The sequence below is a fragment of the Bos indicus x Bos taurus genome, chromosome 17 (assembly GCF_003369695.1).
Source record: "Bos indicus x Bos taurus breed Angus x Brahman F1 hybrid chromosome 17, Bos_hybrid_MaternalHap_v2.0, whole genome shotgun sequence".
Taxonomy (NCBI): Eukaryota; Metazoa; Chordata; class Mammalia; order Artiodactyla; family Bovidae; genus Bos; species Bos indicus x Bos taurus.
In genome coordinates, this window is record NC_040092.1 from 69,712,009 (window position 1) to 69,731,141 (window position 19,133).

Sequence of the window (19,133 nt, forward strand, 5' to 3'; positions counted from 1 at the left end):
AAATTAAAACATTATAGAAATATATGAAGCCAATCATGAAAGTTCTCCCATAATTCCACTCTCACAAAGCCACTGATAACAATGTGGTGTTACTTTCCTATTATTTTTTAGAACATTAACAAGTTATCAAAAAAAATGCTTGTACAACTTCCTTTTTCATATAACAGTAAAATTTGGACATCTTATTATTCCAGAGATATTTCTCACTTTTTATGGAGAGAAACTGAAAATACCATAATATATTAAGCCCTTATTGTTATAACGGACATCTGGGCTAGTTTTAATTAAAGAACAAAGGTGAAATGAACTTGCTGTGTACACTTGTCAGATTATTCATATTAGGCAGTTTCCTAGTAATTTCATTTCTAATGAAGAGTTGGCCAAAGATTCCAAGCATTTTCAATATACTCTGGAAAACTACCCTCCCTAAAGGCTTAACAACTACATTCCCACCTACAGCATGCAAGATGGGACACATATATTTGGAAATCCTTATTCAAAATTATGGTTTAATTTCTTCATTTGAAACTATAAACTGATTGTTCTTATAATTGTGTTTTCTAACTATAGAAAGTAAAGTGTGATAAATTTTCTTGACTGATAGGGCATGAGGATCCTAAGGATAGAGGCACAGGCATCAAAAACTTAAACTTTTCTATGGAGTCTCTGCAAAAGACTGCAATCCTCAGTATAGCTTCAAACAATTGGTATCTCCAGTTACTTCTCCAGGGTTTGATACCTATATTGGTAACCTACTGCTTGTGGAATAAAACTGAAACTCAAAACACAAGCTTTCCCTACAGCTGTTCTCATTCAAGTGCAGCAGACAGCTCTCTGTTCCTGGAACATACACCTCTTGAATGCCTGGTTTTTGAGTTCACACCTTGCCTTAGAATACCCTTTCTTTCTGTGACCTCTCAAGACTCAGCTCAAACACCAATGACTCCATGAAGTCTTCCACAATCATTCCCAAGGAAAAAAAATGGGCTTTTCCTCTGTGTTATCCTGGTTTTTCACTGGCACTTCTATGATAGTATTTCTGTAGTAAGCTGCTAAAAGTGGAAGTCTTAAAGGACAGATACATTTTATCTGTATACTTTCTGAATAGTACCTAGTGCAGAACTTTGCAGAACATGTGCTCAAAAACTGTTGGTGAGATAAACATACATAAGACTTAAAAATCCTTTAATCCCAAAATATCAATCACAGATACCAGTATTTAAGGGTTTAAGAGAAAGATTACTCCCCTCAAAACATGTCCTACTAAAGTAAGCAGTTTTGTAAGTTAAAAAAAAAGGGGTGTGTTTTAATAGAAGTGGCAAATCATTCTGTTTAGGATAGTTATAGTCAAAAAACTCACATATGCTTGATATCTACATCTTACTTTCTAGGATCTCAAACTGTTAATTTTAGAAATAAAAACATGGGGGAGGACAGTTCATTGTAAAATATGAAAATGCAATGATTCAAGCATGAGTTTTTGCTTTATATTCCTAGCCAGAGCACAAATGACTGGATATTCTCATCAAGGCCAAGCTAAAAAGAAACAAAAAAACAAAAACTGCAACCACAATGAACACATCAAAATCTCTTTCTCTTGATAATTTCTGGCTTCCAGCTGACTGGATGAGTTTCTTCTGTCTAAAAACAGAAAAGTAAGTAAGTTAAAACAAAGTATTACTGATCTCCTTCATATTTAATAAGTTCCTTTCTAACAAAAATAAGGCACTTATTCTAAATTATATTACTTGGCATTATACATATAGCAGTTCTTTAACAATTTTAAGATAGGTGACAAACTTTTGGCATTACCTGATTATTTATTATCTAATAAATATTAAGATAAATAATATTTAATATCTAATAAAGGATGAATGCATTTGCTACAAATTCAGTTCATGGTGCTTCATTTTAAATCTAATGGTTTCTAGATATTCTAGTAACACCTAAGATTCTGATTCTAGAATTAATTTGCATAGCAATCTATTTTTTTGCTGTTATTCTTAGGGTAAGATTTTCTTAATAACTCTAATAAGCAAAGTTGAGATAAAATCAAAACTATCTACAGATTTGCTTCATCAATGAAACCAATGCAACAATCTATGAGCAGACACTATTCAGCATGACAAATGTTTTAGTATTATGAAGATTATTTCCTCTCCTGATAATTTCAATAGCTTTAAAATGAGAAAATGCCTGGAAAATTGGTAAAGCTGATTTATTCTACTTTAAAATATCTATGAAATACAGAACTTACTGCTGTATCATCCTCTTTGTACACTTTTATGGTTTTATCAGCTTCAGCAGTTAGTAATCGACTTTCAGACTGATCGAAAGCACAAGCAAATATTCCTGACTCACTGTCCAAAGACCCAGGCTGCACTGCTGCGTGAACCCTCTGGAAATTGTAGCCAGTTCTCCAGTCCCAGAGATGCATAGTGCCATTGTCAGCTTAAAGGGAAAGACAGGTTAGACCAAGTGTCCCCTCAACAGTTCAGCCTGACAAACACTTATTAAGGACCCATCCTCAGCCAAGCACCATGGAGTTATAAAGATATATAATACACAGGCACTTAAGCTCCTCTTAACATCAATTTGTCTACTTTCATTTGTGCTTAATTCAGAATTTATTATAGATCTCAAAAAGCATCACAAAATGACATTCAACTTCAAAACACACAACCAAACTTTAGATGATTTCTGGCATAAATCCTTAACTTAGATTTATCAATGTGGGAACTTAAAGAGAACTGAACTATGAAATATGCTATATGTATTATGAATTTGCATGAATACACATGTTAAACAGGCAAGTTCTATTCTAATACGTCAGTGTAATGACTTAGAAATTTTATTCGCTAAAAAAAAATAGACTAAAACATATTTATCATAAAAATACTTTACCTCCAGATACAAGCACTCCATCAGAATTTACTGTCAATGTGTTAATAATAGCATTGTGACCAGAAAGATTTTGAATGAAACTTCCATCGGGGAATTTCCACTGTTTTATGTTATCTGGAGAACCAGATGCAAATGTGTAACTGAAATAAGAAAAGAATTAATAATAAAGTAAACAAAGTTAAATACAATGTGGATTTAAAAAAAAATCTTATTATGGCTACATTTTGCATGTATCATCAGAATCTATGTAGTTTTGGCAAAATATTATCATCATACCAAGATAAAAATATCAAGACAAAAAGATCTGTTCCAACTTATATCAGATTTCTAAATTACTTTAAATGTATAAGTCCTAGATTGAAGTTATATTCTCCTCTCATTTCCCCAGTGCTCTACACTGAGCTAAAGCAATAAACATACAACCCCCTAAACTCACATGAAGGGCAAGGGGTGATGTAAGTGTTTTGGAGAAAGCGAGAGAGAAAGCCAGAAGAAGAGAGAAAGAAGAAGTAAGAGAAAGAGAGGAAGAGAGAAGGGAGTCAGGGAGAGGAAGAAAGGGAGTGAGGGAGACAGGGATCGGAAGGAGGAGACAAGATAAAGGCAGGGAAGGTGGGGAGGGAGGCGAGGCAGGAGACGAGTGACCTTGGGAGTGCCAGGGGACAGGGTTTTACAGACAGCAGGTTGTGATGTTATGCTCCATCTCTCTGTGAATAATGTTCATGATACCTACTATTTTTTTCCTATGTATATTAATTTTTTCATTATGAAATTAACTATTCTATGTTTAGTCCAGTGTCCAATAGTATTTTTGTCCAAAACATTAAATCTAGCGACTATTAGCTTCCATTACGACATGCAGCCTGTCACCATGATTTATTTGTATTATCTCATTTGACATCATTTTTCACCATGTAGAAAGTTTTCTTCATCTTATGGAGGACAAGAAAAATACTTCACAAGGAAAATAAAGGAAATGCAAGCTCATAAATGGAACAGGTCTGAAAAATGACTAAATGACTACCAAAGTAGTACTAATTTTGCTATTTCTGAATTATACTAAGAATTGAGGAAGAAGAGAAGCTACTTAGGAAAACAGACTTACTGTCTTGGATGTAAAACCACAGCTCTGACTGATTTTTTGTGATTTGTTAATGTGACTCTTGTTTTTCCAGCCACCAAATCCCATAATCGTATAGTAGTATCATGGCTTCCTGTAAGGAGAATCCCCAAAATACAGACCAGAAAAAAAGAATGCAAGAGTTAAATATAATAAAACCTGAAGCATTCTTCTACAGACACATATATATGGAACGAAAGTTGTATCAATCTTTGACTAATTGCTTTCTATACTTTCAAAATATTTGGTTGATTTTAATTCTTAAATGTAATAAATGCTTAGTACACTGTCATCTGAAGAGCCAGAACAAACGTGAAAACAAATACATAATGTTATTCCCTAGTGGAGAGGAAGGCAAAAACTCTAATGATTATTTAAATAAAACAAGGGAAGGAATTATTTTCTAGTCTTAAAGATTCATTGCTATTAACCATGTTTGAAGCAAAGCAAGACTCAAATCAGTTCTAAAAGTCCGGGGTACTGCGTCTTCTAACATTAATTTCTTAGACTGCTAATTTTGAAACTATAAAACAGCACTTAGTTGTATCTAATAGCACTACTTTCTAGTCAGACATTACATGATACAAAGATTCTATGATATATAAAACTTATGACATAAAAACAGAATTAAATGTTACCACAATAAATTTCAAGTGCACACAGAAACACTGAATATACAACACAAAGCAAGAATCACAGTAAATATGAAAAGTATATAATCATAATGCACGCTGATATGAATATACCGTAAACTTGAAAAGTACGGATCATACCAGTGATAATTTGTGGTTCCGCAGCCTGACACCTCACTGTAGCCACTGCATTAGTATGTCCAGATAATGTGTGTACACTGGCTTTAGTTCTCACATCCCAAATCTATAAAAACAGCACACAATACCATCAATGAAAACAGGTATTCCCATCTTCAGGCAAGTAACAAGATCAATTCAAGCATGGGAACTACTAGAAAACTGTGTCGACCTGTCTGAACAGAATGAAGAAAGTGTGTAAATGAAATAACCTGTCACATTTCAGGGGCAGGTCCACCCAACAGTGGACATGGTGAGGCCACAGAGCTGGGGATGAAGACTAGGTGGGGTACTGACGGGTCAAAGTAAGGATCTTGAAATTCTCTATCCAGAAACACGGACCTCAGGATCGCACCCTGCAGGGAGCAGTGTATGCACAGATGGGCTCCAGTCCACTTACCCGTGCGGTTGAGTCTCGGCTACAGGTCACCAGCACATCGATGGTTGGGTGCAAATCCAAGCCGTACACGGCACTCAGATGTCCATGATAGTGCCTTATAACCTAAAAAAGAAGGGAGGAGAGTTAACATATCTGTAACTGGGAAGATAAATAGGGGCTCATGATGCTTTCAGTCCTCAGCTCCACACATACCTTATTATACTCGAGATCCCAGCATTTGACTTGCTTGTCTTCTCCACAGGAGAACAGGTACGGGCTCCTCGTGCTCACTATCACACCACGTACTGTGCTTATGTGCCCAGTTAACGACAGTTTCAACTTGCCACTAGCCAAGTCCCAAATCTGCAATCAAAAAATACTTAATTTTACTCTTGCTGATTATTTCAAAGCAAATTTTTAGAATCTTAATGTTAAAATTGTCATCAAAAGTGAAAGATAAAAACATATAAAAATATAAAAGTTTGCAAAATAACCCCATCACCAAAAATAAAAGCAGGAGAAAGAGAATTAAAAGGCATGCTCAAACTGGGAAAGTATTTGCATAGATGACAAAAAGTTCTTAATATATAAAGGGTATTGAGCCAAAGAATGAATACTGAGGTATTAAATTAGTCAAGGATGGCATCAACTTAAAAAGAAATCCTGAAAAGTAGCAAATAAAGTATTAAAAAGTTCAACCTTACTACAAATTTAATATACAGTTTTCTTTTTTAAAGATTAGATATTCATTTCTACTTATACTAGCATGTTAAGTTGCTTCAGTCATGTTCAACTCTTTGTGACCCTATGGTCTGTGGCCTGCCAGGCTCCTCTGTCCATGGGATTCTCCAGGCGAGAAACTGGACTGGGTTGCTATGCCCTCCTCCAGGGGATCTTCCCAACTCTGGGATCAAACCCACATTTCCTGCAGTGCAGGCGGATTCTTTACCGCTGAGCCACCAGGGGAGCCCATCATATTCATAGGTATTTTTAAAGAAACATAAGTAATGTCCTGAAAAGGATTCTCTCACATTCTGCAAGCATCAATTCACCCATTTTGGAAAATAATTTAACTTTTGGGTATCAACTTCAAGAATGTCTGACCTTTTAATACTTTTTCTGGCAAACTATAACAAAGCAATACAGAAAATACAGAAAAAACAATAGAGAAAATTTAAAATACAGAAAAAGCTTTCAGTTCAGTTGCTCAGTCGTATCCGACTCTTTGCGACCCCATGAATCCCAGGACGCCAGGCCTCCTTGTCCATCACCATCTCCCGGAGTTCACTCAAACTCACGTCCATCGAGTCGGTGATGCCATCCAGCCATCTCATCCTCTGTCATCCCCTTCTCCTCCTGCCCCCAATCTCTCCCAGCATCAGAGTCTTTCCAATGAGTCAACTCTTTGCATGAGGTGGCCAAAGTACTGGAGTTTCAGCTTTAGCATCATTCCCTCCAAAGAAATCCCAGGGCTGATCTCCTTCAGGATGGACTGGTTGCATCTCCTTGCAGTCCAAGGGACTCTCAAGAGTCTTCTCCAACACCACAGTTCAAAAGCATCAATTCTTCGGCGCTCAGCTTTCTTTATAGTCCAATTCTCACATCCATACATGACCACAGGAGAAACCATAGCCTTGACTAGACGGACCTTTGTTGCCAAAGTAATGTCTCTGCTTTTCAATATGCTATCTAGGTTGGTCATAATTTTTTTTCCAAGGAGTAAGCGTCTTTTAATTTCATGGCTGCAATCACCATCTGCAGTGATTTTGGAGCCCCAAAAAATAAAGTCTGACACTGTTTCCACTGTTTCCCCATCTATTTCCCATGAAGTGATGGGACCGGATGCCATGATCTTTGTTTTCTGAATGTTGAGCTTTAAGCCAACTTTTTCACTCTCCACTTTCACTCTCATCAAGAGGCTCTTTAGTTCCTCTTCACTTTCTGCCATAAGAGTGGTGTCATCTGCATATCTGAGGTTATTGATACTTCTCCTGGCAATTTTGATTCCAGCTTGTGCTTCTTCCAGCCCAGCGTTTCTCATGATGTACTCTGCATAGAAGTTAAATAAGCAGGGTGACAATATACAGCCTTGATGAACTCCTTTTCCTATTTGGAACCAGTCTGTTGTTCCATGTCCAGTTCTAACTGTTGCCTCCTGACCTGCATATAGGTTTCTCAAGAGGTAGGTCAGGTGGTCTGGTATTCCAATCTCTTTCAGAATTTTCCACAGTTTATTGTGATCCACACAGTCAAAGGCTTTGGCATAGTCAATAAAGCAGAAATAGATGTTTTTCTGGAACTCTCTTGCTTTTTTGATGATCCAGTGGATGTTGGCAATTTGATCTCTGGTTCCTCTGCCTTTTCTAAAACCAGCTTGAACATCAGGCAGTTCACAGTTCATGTATTGCTGAAGCCTGGCTTGGAGAATTTTGAGCATTACTTTACTAGCGTATGAGATGAGTGCAATTGTGCGGTAGTTTGAGCATTCTTTGGCACTGCCTTTCTTTGGGATTGGAATGAAAACTGACCTTTTCCAGTCCTGTGGCCACTGCTGAGTTTTCCAAACGTGCTGACATATTGAGTGCAGCACTTTCACAGCATCATCTTTCAGGATTTGGAATAGCTCAATTGGAATTCCATCACCTCCACTAGCTTTGTTTTTAGTGATGCTTTCTAAGGCCCACTTGACTTCACATTCCAGGATGTCTGGCTCTAGGTCAGTGATCACAACATTGTGATTATCTGGGTCGTGAAGATCTTTTTTGTACAGTTCTTCTGTGTATTCTTGCCATCCCTTCTTAATATCTTCTGCTTCTGTTGGGTCCATACCATTTCTGTCCTTTATTGAGCCCATCTTTGCATGAAATGTTCTCTTGGTATTTTTAATTTTCTTGAAGAGATCTCTAGTCTTTCCCACTCTGTTGTTTTCCTCTATTTCTTTGCATTGATCACTGAGGAAGGCTTTCTTATCTCTTCTTGCTAGTCCTTGGAACTCTGCATTCAGATGCTTATATCTTTCCTTTTCTCCTTTGATTTTTGCTTCTCTTGTTTTCACAGCTATTTGTAAAGCTATTTGAAAAAGCTTTAGGCCCACACTAATTACACAAAAGCATTGCTTATGATAGTTAAAAATGAGGAAGCTAAAAAACTTTAATGTTCAACAGTAGGAAAACAGACTACAGCGTATCCAATGATAACAATACTATAGAAGCACTTAAAAAGATGTTCAGAGGAGGGGTGGATAGGCAGTTTGGGATTCAGAGATGCAAACTAGTATATATAGAACTGACAGACAACAAGGTCCTAATATATGGCTCAGGGAACTATATTCAATATCCTGTAATAAACCATTCACATATATACATGTATACACACACACATGTATATGGGGCTTCCCAGGTAGCACTAGTGGTAAAGAACTCGCCTGCCAATGCAGGAGACGTAAGAAACACAGGTTGATTCCTGGGTTGGGAAGATCCCCTGAAGAAGGGAACGGCTACCCACTCCAGTATTCTGGCCGGGAGAATTCCATGGACTGTATAGTCCATGGGGTCTCAAAGACTCAGACACAACTGAGTGACTTTCACTTTCACTTAAGTGAAAAAAAACCTGGGACAGAATTACATATTTGAACATGAATGTTTAAAAGATACACATTTATAACCACAGGAAAAATGCTCAGAAGAAAATGCAGATACACATACACAGAGAAGTTAAAAATAAATTTATTCAAATATCTGACAGTAATAGGATTATGTATGGGTCTACATTCTTTTATTCTCCTTAACATTTTCCACACTTTTTAATAGATAAGCCTGCTTTAATTTTGTAATCAGAAGGGGAAAAAATATGAAGGAATTACTTGGAGATAGTCAGCATGCACTATCTGGAAAAAAACTGTTGTTTAAATACCACTTTCTCAAACAGATACTTATTTGGGACATTTAACTGGTACAAATTATTTTAACAGGCAATAAATTTTACTGCACACTCAGGTCTACAAATCAGAGAACTACAACAGCAGTTACCCAGAGGAAATAACTTAAAACACATTAAAATTACATGGCAAACAAAAAGTCATATTTACTTTTTTCTTCTTTTTTTATTACCTTTATAGTTCTGTCAGCAGATCCAGTAACAAACCACTGATTTCCAGGTTCGACAGCAATACATCGAACCCAGCCAAGATGCCCACTGATCACCTGTATTAAGGAAAAAAGACAGAATGAGCAAGCTCACTATACATAAACTAAAGCTGATTCAATTTCAAGTCATCATGCTTGGGTTAAATTTCATCCAATCTGACTTGCCCTACCCCTATCCTCAAATGATAAGTTTATAAGATTAACTGCTAATTAGATTTTAAGATAAGTGTTAAATTATCTTCAACTGGTGAATGGATGAATATACAAACTGTGGTATATCTATACAATGGATTACTGCTTGACAATAAGAAGGAATGCATTAATACATGCAACAACTTAGATGAATCTAAATGCAGTAAGCTGAGTGAAGAAACTCAGCCCCAAAAGATATATACTGAATTTACGATACAACTGAAAAGCACAACTATAATGATAGAAAACAGATGAAAGGCTGGCAGGGTAGGGAAGGGTGTGACTATAAAAAACAGCCCAGGGGTATGTGTGAATTGATAGAAGTTCTAATTATCCAGATTGTGGTAGTGGCTAACCAAGTTTATAACCTTTAAGATTTATTAGATCTATACACCAAAAGAAAGTCTATTCTATAGTCTGGTGACATGTACAGCTGTCTGTTTCCTACTATTTACATTTTACTTAATATTTGGTACATTTGAAATGTCCTGATGCATTGATTTTCTCCTTGACCTTCATAAAGACACCTCAAACACATTCCTAAATTTATTTTGTGTGCTCTCCATTCAGGAGCTTTCATCAATATTTTATACTACATTTTATACAAAATATAAGTATATAACTTCTACTTAATGAAGTTTACTTTCCAAGATATCTTTTAAGATAGTGCCTAACCCCCTTCCCCCCAACCCCAAACTACCAGCTGTCATATAGTCACTGTTTCCTCTTTATTCTAGCCCTTGGCTCTTGTTTAACTGGAAAGCAGTGATCATGTTTCTGTAGTGCAATGACAGACAGGGTCACTCACTCTGTAGAGTTTCCAGGGTGGGTGCCACTGGGGTTTTGGCATTGTAGGGGCTTTTTTAGCCATCAGTGCAGAGTTCTTGGCATTGCTACCCTCCATAACAACCTAGATAAGGAAAAGATTACATTATTATTAAAGACATCCTATCTACAATTTCATGTTATCAATTCTAAAATGGAAAGTCAAAGAGGGGATTTATGAAAGGTTTTTTTTTCCTTAAAGGAAAGCTGAAAAATATTTGCATACCCAGAAAATGAGTCTAAGACTTCCAATCCGAACTATATGTTCTGTTTGTTAAGTTTGACTTTAAAACACAAAAAAATCTCATGAGGCAAAACCTTAGCATTGAAAGCACATATCACTGTGCATGGGTTCAAAACCCAATTCTGTCCATTACCAGCTGAAGACCTGAGGTAAGAAATTAAGTCATTTCTGTGCCTCATTAGTAAAATGGAAATAACAGCAACTGCCCCATAGAGCGATTCTGAGGACTATGACAGAGTGGTTAGTGCTCAACATAAACTTCAATTTTTAAGCAACTGTAAGTGGATTAATGCCACTGCCTTTGTCACATTTTAACATTATTGATCTAATATTACAAAGGAGATTGAAAGTTCCTTCTATTTATCTCCTACAAAAGTATTTCAAGACTATATAAGGGTATACTAGCTGATATAACCATCTACTGCTAGCATCCCATCCAAAAAATACTGAAGTCTGTAAACCGCCTGTGCTCAAGAGGCTTACGTTATATCCCAAGCAGGCAGAAAGTCTGGGAAGATCCTGTGAATGGAGGCTAAAGAAAAATGTGGTGGGAGGACTACAAATTTACTCACTTCATAAAGCAACTGCACAACAAACTGAGGAAGTAAGGCCTGTACTTATGTCAAGTGACAGCATAATGAAGCAAACTGCATTTTTAGTTATTCTTTCTACAACTACTTTCATTGGTAACAACAGCTGCCACTTACTTACAGATAAATTATATATTTTTAAATGCTCATTTATAAAATACTAGTTGTATAGCCTATGAATACTATAATGCCAATAGCACTCAACTCAAACAGGATAAACCAACTGAGAGCTTAATAAAAGACACTTCACATCTAACACATACTAATACAAGCTTCAGAACAACAGTGCTTGTATTTTTAATACTGGGTAACAAACAGCAACATCACAGTATCCTCATCAAAATAACTGTCACGCCCAACATGCAAGTAAGACACACGATTAATAAAACTTCTTTTGTCAGTTCACTAGCAACTTAAATTTTAGGGCTATGAAATATTAACAATGAGCTCAGGAAGAGTCTGCCTGCTACTGCAGGAGACCTGGGTTCAATACCTGGGTTGGGAAGATCCCATGGAGAAGAGAATGGCAACCCATTCCAGTATTATTGCCTGGAAAATTCCTTGGGCAGAGGTGCCTGGAGGGCTACAGTCCCTGGGGTCACAAAGGGTCGGACAGGACTGAGCAACTAACACTTTCACTTTTAGGCTGCTATTTACTTGAAAAATTCCAAGGAAAATGTTCATTCATTTAACATTTCAGGTGAGACTCTTCAGAGTAAAGGGACACAGGCAGTATGCTCCACAGTCAGAAACCCGCAGCACGGCAAGATTCGACACAGACTCACCGCCCCTGCAGGCTGCGCACGGTCAGGAGCCCCGGGGTGCCGGTATTCACCGCCAGCAGGCACAGGACGATTTGCATCAGCTCTGAGGAAAATGAAAAGAACCGGCACACTGTAAGTAAGCAATGCCTCCAGTCACTTCATCTGCAGGACTGACTCTTTTTTAAAAAGTTTTTGTAAGCACTGGTAAAGGAAAATGTCACATAATACATAATTACAAAGAAACAAATTTAAATATGAGAAAAAAATGTTAAAGCAGTAAACTATGCTTTCAAAATCTTTGTAATTTAGAAGCATATTTCCTACCTGGCTTGAGAAGCAGGTAATGCCACAGCTAAGGACTGTGCAGCTGATTCACTTGGCATTCTTTGGATCTTAGTGTCTGCTGTCAAAGCAACCCCTGTTAAAATTAGAAAAAAATCAACTATTTTTAGTATCTATCTTTGCTTTCATTTATATGCATTTACAATAAAAAACTGGAGTAAGACATGCCAAAAAGGAAATGTTAATTATCTCCAGATGGTGATATTATAAAAATTTTTATTATATTTTGCAGGCCTTTTGTTTTTAACTCTTCTATAATAAATATTGCTCAATGTATATCTCAAATTTATCTCACACATTTAATCAAAATAGTTTGATATGAACATAGCCCAACATAGTAGTTAAATTTAATACATAATAGTTAAATCTCTATTATCTTAGGATACTACTTTCAAATATAAAAATTAAGCAATTCCCCAAATACTAACAGAGTGTTTCCAAGGGTAAATGTAAATTCCTACAACAAAAAGCACTAATTTATCTATACTTTCAATGTGGTGAATTCTGTCCTCTAAAATTACTAGAATCTAGATATACTAAGGCAACCCACTCCAGTACTCTGCCTGGAAAATCCCATGGACGGAAGAGCCTGGAAGCTGCAGTCCATGGGGTTGCTAAGAGTCGGGCACAACTGAGCGACTTCACTTTCACTTTTCACGTTCATGCATTGGAGAAGGAAATGGCAACCCACTGCAGTGTTCTTGCCTGGAGAATCCCAGGGACGGCGGAACCTGGTGGGCTGCCGTCTATGGGGTCGCACAGAGTTGGACACGACTGAAACGACTTAGCAGCAGCAGCAGATATACTAAGCTTTGTGTCCTCCACTCTGTGATTGTGGCCACTCTACTTGTGTGCTAATTCCTCTACACGCACAACATAGCCAGGATATGTTTCTATCATACCTGCTTCTACATGAACATTTTCAACACTTTTATAAGCTTAGTGATATTAATGTGTCTAACTAAACCTCCAGGTAATAAGCTTGTCTTAGCCCAGAGCAGTCTTTTGAATTCTTAGCACAGTGACTGATGAAAAATAGGTGCTTAATTTAGTTTGCAGAATGACTGCATATGAAACTTATGTTAATTCTTATCTAAAATGCTCTGCCTGAATATCTGGTTATGGAGCTTATCTTATATTCTACAGGCAATGGGGATCATATTATTGGCTCATTCGTGGAAATATAAGTGACCATAAGACATTTTCAAATATAACAGTTTACTTACCAGGTCCTGGTGGATACGGATGTGTACCTGTCACCAAATATTCAACTTCTTGTCCTACCAAAAGAAAGAGTGAGAAAGAAAATTCATCAATGGCAAAATTACCTTATACACACATGCTATTTCTTTTAATGAATTAAATAATATTAAATTATCAACTGGATTTCTTAAATTTTCCCAACTAATCAAGTCTCAGAAATAAGGTAAGTTGATCATTTTTGTTTTGGCTTCTGGAGACATATACACAGCTATTTCCTTGGCCGTTTGCTGATGTGAGGTCAAGAAAGCTTGTAAGTTTGTTACATAGCAATGTAATAGCAATAGAAAGGCCATCCTGGCAAGTAAGAATCCACTCAGGCTTACCTTCTAAGAAAATGGTTTTCTTGTGGAACCCTGGATTATCTTTATTCACTATGATTTTAGTACTTAATATCACCTTTCTGAATTATAGCCAAAACAGACAGATGCCCTCTCCACAGGTTAGGAATTTTCCCTTTAGTCTCCACTATGAGAAAGGCAATGCCAAAGAATGCTCAAACTACCGCACAGTTGCACTCATCTCACATGCTAGTAAATTAATGCTCAAAATTCTCCAAGCCAGGCTTCAGCAATACATGAACCGTGAACTTCCTGATGTTCAAGCTGGTTTTAGAAAAGGCAGAGGAACCAGAGATCAAATTGCCAACATCTGCTGGATCAGGGGAAAAGCAAGAGAGTTCCAGAAAAGCATCTATTTCTGCTTTATTGACTATGCCAAAGCCTTTGAGTGTGTGGATCACAATAAACTGTGGAAAATTCTTCAAGAGATGGGAATACCAGGTGGTCACCTGACCTGCCTCTTGAGAAATCTGTATGCAGGTCAGGAAGCAACAGTTAGAACTGGACATGGAGCAACAGACTGGTTCCAAATAGGAAAAGGAGTACATCAAGGCTGTATATTGTCACCGTGCTTATTTAACTTAAATGCAGAGTACATCACGAGAAACGCTGGACTGGAAGAAACACAAGCCGGAATCAAGATTGCCAGGAGAAATATCAATAACCTCAGATATGCAGATGACACCACTCTTATGGCAGAAAGTGAAGAGGAACTCAAAAGCCTCTTGATGAAAGTGAGAGAGGAGAGTGAAAAAGTTGGCTTAAAGCTCAACATTCAGAAAACGAAGATCATGGCATCCGGTCCCATCACTTCATGGGAAATAGATGGGGAAACAGTGGAAATAGTGTCAGATTTTATTATTTTGGGCTCCAAAATCACTGCAGATGGTGACTGTGGCCATGAAATTAAAAGACGCTTACTCCTTGGAAGGAAACTTATGACCAACCCAGATAGCATATTCAAAAGACATTACTTTGCCAACAAAGGTCCATGTAGTCAAGGCTATGGTTTTTCCTGTGGTCATGTATGGAGGTGAGAGTTGGACTGGGAAGAAGGCTGAGCGCCGAAGAATTGATGCTTTTGAACTGTGGTGTTGGAGAAGACTCTTGAGAGTCCCTTGGACTGCAAGGAGATCCAGCCAGTCCATTCTAAAGGAGATCAGCCCTGGGATTTCTTTGGAGGGAATGATGCTAAAGCTGAAACTCCAGTACTTTGGCCACCTCATGCAAAGAGTTGACTCATTGGAAAAGACTCTGATGCCGGGAGGGATTGGGGGCAGGAGGAGAAGGGCACGACAGAGGATGAGATGGCTGGATGGCATCACTGCCTCGATGGACGTGAGTCTGAGTGAACTCCGGGAGTTGGTGACGGACAGGGAGGCCTGGCATGCTGCGATTCATGGGGTTGCAAAGAGTCGGACACGACTGAGCGACTGAACTGAACTGAACTGATGACTATCATCAAATCCTAAGAATCTCTGTGATCATCATAACAGTTTTTCAATTTCATGTAAGGAAAAAAATCCACCAACCAATAATCTCACTCATTATGAGGAAATCAGGACTTCTACTATAATCTTGGTATAGCTGTTAAATAGGGTTGTGATTCTAAGAAGTCCTTCTAGGAGGAGCACTAATAAGATATTTTCATTTTTCTATTTTTAAAATTCACATTTAAATCCTGACAATTCTGACAAAACCACGCTCACCTTGATTGGCAGGATACTGTTTGTGTCCATATGAATCTGACGCATTCTGAGGGACTTTCTCTTTAAGATTTTCTTTGGAAGTAGGCATATGCAACACAGGACCATATTCATTACGCAGCTTGATTGCCATTTTCCGTTTGTGACTATTTAAAAATTATAAACACAAAAATGTATCTTGAGTACTTTAAATATATTTATGAATGTAAATATATTCATAGATAGCTAGGACACAAATTTTTAAATAGCTTAAGCTTGCCTAATCTTAATGTAGAAAACGTTTCTGGTAAGATTTTAAAGTTAAACAACATTTTAAAAAATTTCCAAGTGCATTTCCAAACTTTGTTCACAATCTACCACACAGCATCCATTAAGCTGAGTATGTTTCAGTTTGTTGACCAATTATAAAAAACCTTCATGTTGATTTATCGAAGGTCTAACTGATGTTAAAATATATAGAAACTAATATATCCTTTAAAAAATGTCAGAGTCAATATACTTCCCTTCTATATGTCTAAATGTAAAAATACAGTTAAGAGCTTCTATAGTAACCTTTCCTGGATATATCTAGAAAGACTAATTAAAACTAATCCCAGTACTTAGTTCAGTATTTTACAAAGAAATCCAAGTACTATGCTACTTTTAAGGACAGCCCACTTTGTTAATTAAATATAAATGCTTGTTTGAGTAATTAGGTAGATTTTAAAAGAAGGGTAAAGGACAAAGAAGGAACACTGCACATAATGCAATCCCAGACTGGAGCTGGAGATGTAGAACCAAAAATATGCCACCACTCAAGAATCTTCATCATACTAACGAGAAAAGATGGGAGTAGAAGTACTGGCCAGGTACAATTTCAGCTCAGCAAGGCTCTGAGAGCAGCAGGAAGCTGAAAGCACATACAAAGTGATTGATTATAAAATATAACACCTAAAAGGGACTCTCCTAATTACTGGGTATTTGTAAAATGCAATTAATTAAGGGGAATTTTTCTGTAAAAAGCCAAAAAGTAGTTAAATCAGCTTAAATTATGCCAAACCATCATTCATTACTAATAGATCTCCTAAAAGTTAGTATTACTCACTAATTTTTAAAGGTTCCCCTCTCCCTGCTCTCTTCCCCCATTATTAAAAGTTGAAACATTCTAGCAATTGAAAAGGAACTATCCCTACCTCTCTTCATCCAAAGGCACAGGTTTTCCATTATCAGCCACAAACATGTCATGGGTTCTCTTCAACGACCTGAACACAAGCGTGTGTACAGAATGCTTCTGCACCTCCTAGAAAGAAAGAGTGTAATTACATACCTAGCTACAAATTACATACACCATAATCTAAACTGAAGCAAATTAATGATAAACTTTACACCTTTAAATATGTAAAACTTTGTACCACTCACCACAGCTATTTATAACAAGCTATAGGAGTCAAGTTCAGGGAAGAGGAGGAAGCTCCTCTTGGGCCACAGCCCCAGGTTTACCAACCGAGCGATGCCTGAAATCAGTCACTTGTTCAATACACATTTACTGAGTTCCTATTAAATGAGTGCCAGGTATTGTGCTAGAAACTAACAACAGAATAATGAAAAGGCAGCCACCGTCCCTGTGCTCAAGAGGAAACATAAAAATAGGGTAAGTAACTCCATATTTTAATAACTGCTATGAAGGAAACAAGCAGGGGGCTGAGACAAACAGAGCAAGACCTTAGGCTGGTTATGGAAGATCTCTCTGAGGTGGCAGCTAAGCAGAGAAGGAATCAGTCTTGCACAAAATAGAGGTAAGAACAATTCAGGCAGGACTTCTCAGATGGTACAGCAGATCAGAATCTGCCTGCCAAAGCGGGGACACAGGTTCCACCTGGTCGGGGAAGAATCCATAGGCCACAGAACAACTAAAGTCCCTGCGCCACAACTACAGGAGCCTGTGCGCCTCGAGTCTGTGCTCGGCAAAGAGAAGCTGCCGCAATGAGAAGGTCCCGCACGGTAAAGAAGAGTAGCCCCTCCTTCCTTGCAACGGCAGAAAGCCCACGCGCAGGAACGAAGACCCAGCGAAACTGAAAAAAATCAATCAATTAAAAAAAAAAAAAATCCAGACAAGGAGAAAAAGCCATATACAAAAGTATTCTGTAACTGAAATACTGCCAGAAGCTGTAGTACATAATGTACAGTACAGAAGCTGTAGAACATAGTATATGTTCGGTGAAAAGGAGGGTTCGTGATGGAAGATGAGGTTGTAAGGACAGACAAAGTCCCGGTAAGTTGTTTTTTATACCATTGCAAGACTGTGCATTTTTGCTCTAGTTTTACACAGGGCCACTAAAGTATCATACAAGAAAAGCTCGATCAACTTAGGTTTTAAACAGATCAATTTGGTGCGGAAGGGAGAGGGATGACAAACGCGGAAGCAAAAAGACCGACCACCTAAAAGCAAATGTATTAGCGCTGGTGGAAGATGATGCGGTCTGAATTCAGGTGATGACAGTAGGCCTAGACAAAGAGCCAAGAATTCTGAGATTAAAATGAACAGAGCTTGCTAACAGAATGATAGTTCAAACCAGAGGGAAATGCAAAAATTCAAGAATGGCTGGTTTTCCCGGAAAAGAGCTTAAATAGGAGACAAAGTGAAGACCAGAGGAGACCACCAGTGAGGACACAGAGTCACTGACTCTACCCAGCAGACGGCCAGTACCTGTTGTCAAACATCGATGTTCAATAAAAGCCCCGCCTAAGAAGACCGTGACGAACTCCGTACCCAAGGACCGCGTGAAAACTGGAGTAATCACCTCAGGCTTCCCGCCTAGAAGGCCTTCCCTTACAGCTCAGTTGGTAAAGAAACCGCCTGCAGTGCAGGAGACCCCGGCTCCATTCCTGAGTAGGGAAGATCTGCTGGAGAAGGGAAAGGCTACCCACTCCTCCCACTCCAGTATTCCCTGGACTTCCCTTTGGCTCAGCTGGTAAGAGAATCCACCTGCAATGCGGGAGACCTGGGTTCGATCCCTGAGTTGGGAAGATCCCCTTGGAGAAGGGAAAGGCAACCCACTTCAGTATTCTGGCCTGGAGAATTCCATGGACTGTATAGTCCATGGGGTAGCAAAGAGTCGGGCACGACTGAGCGACTTTCGCTTCACTTCACAACTCCGGCTTCTTCTCTTCCTCCAGAAAACCTTTCGAGACCACCCAGTCTCGGCCAAACAGCCTCCCCCTCGCAGCCACTACTCTCTCCAGTTTCCACACTCCCAAACCCTCGATCGCCCACGCCCGCTGCCAAAGAAAAACAATCCAGAAGCAGACGGCCCCTGAGCACCCAAGTGTCACTTTACCTCGACCATGGCTCTGCCGTCTATACAGGCGCTCCAGCAGGGAAGAAGCAGTAGAATCAGGAGAACAGGACAGAAACCGCCGCCACCTCGGCTCAGCCCCTTCCGGAATTGCGCTTCCTGGGCCGGATGTGACGCAAGGTTCCGCGCAGGCGCGCGGGGCGCTCGCAGGCCTTCCGGGGTGAAGCGACGGGCTCTTCT

At 38.5% G+C, this 19,133-nt stretch overlaps 1 protein-coding gene across 2 annotated transcripts; it reads right to left on the reverse strand.

The window, feature by feature from the left end:
- Window positions 1-362: 362 nt before the first annotated feature.
- Window positions 363-19,047, reverse strand: PLRG1 (pleiotropic regulator 1). Of its 2 annotated transcripts, XM_027513500.1 has the most exons (16): window positions 18,936-19,044; window positions 16,791-16,897; window positions 16,436-16,507; window positions 15,622-15,764; window positions 13,538-13,591; window positions 12,294-12,387; window positions 11,991-12,072; window positions 10,355-10,456; window positions 9,319-9,411; window positions 5,423-5,572; window positions 5,231-5,332; window positions 4,795-4,897; window positions 4,007-4,115; window positions 2,905-3,044; window positions 2,258-2,451; window positions 363-1,641 (listed from the first exon to the last, which is right to left on the reverse strand). In XM_027513500.1, exons 4-16 carry the CDS (start codon window positions 15,749-15,751, stop codon window positions 1,582-1,584), a joined length of 1,413 nt encoding a protein of 470 aa, XP_027369301.1. In that variant the 5' UTR covers window positions 15,752-15,764; window positions 16,436-16,507; window positions 16,791-16,897; window positions 18,936-19,044; the 3' UTR covers window positions 363-1,581. The 2 variants fall into 2 exon arrangements, with proteins under 2 accessions (XP_027369301.1, XP_027369300.1); XM_027513499.1 differs by lacking the exon at window positions 16,436-16,507 and having other exon boundaries at window positions 18,936-19,047.
- Between the last annotated feature and the right edge of the window lie 86 nt (window positions 19,048-19,133).

Coding starts and splice junctions, on each gene's coding strand:
- PLRG1 (XM_027513499.1), bottom strand. Junction 12,388..13,537: donor TCCGTATCCACCAGGACCTG/GTAAGTAAACTG, acceptor TAATTTTAACAG/GGGTTGCTTTGACAGCAGAC. Junction 12,073..12,293: donor TTACCTGCTTCTCAAGCCAG/GTAGGAAATATG, acceptor CATTTTCCTCAG/AGCTGATGCAAATCGTCCTG.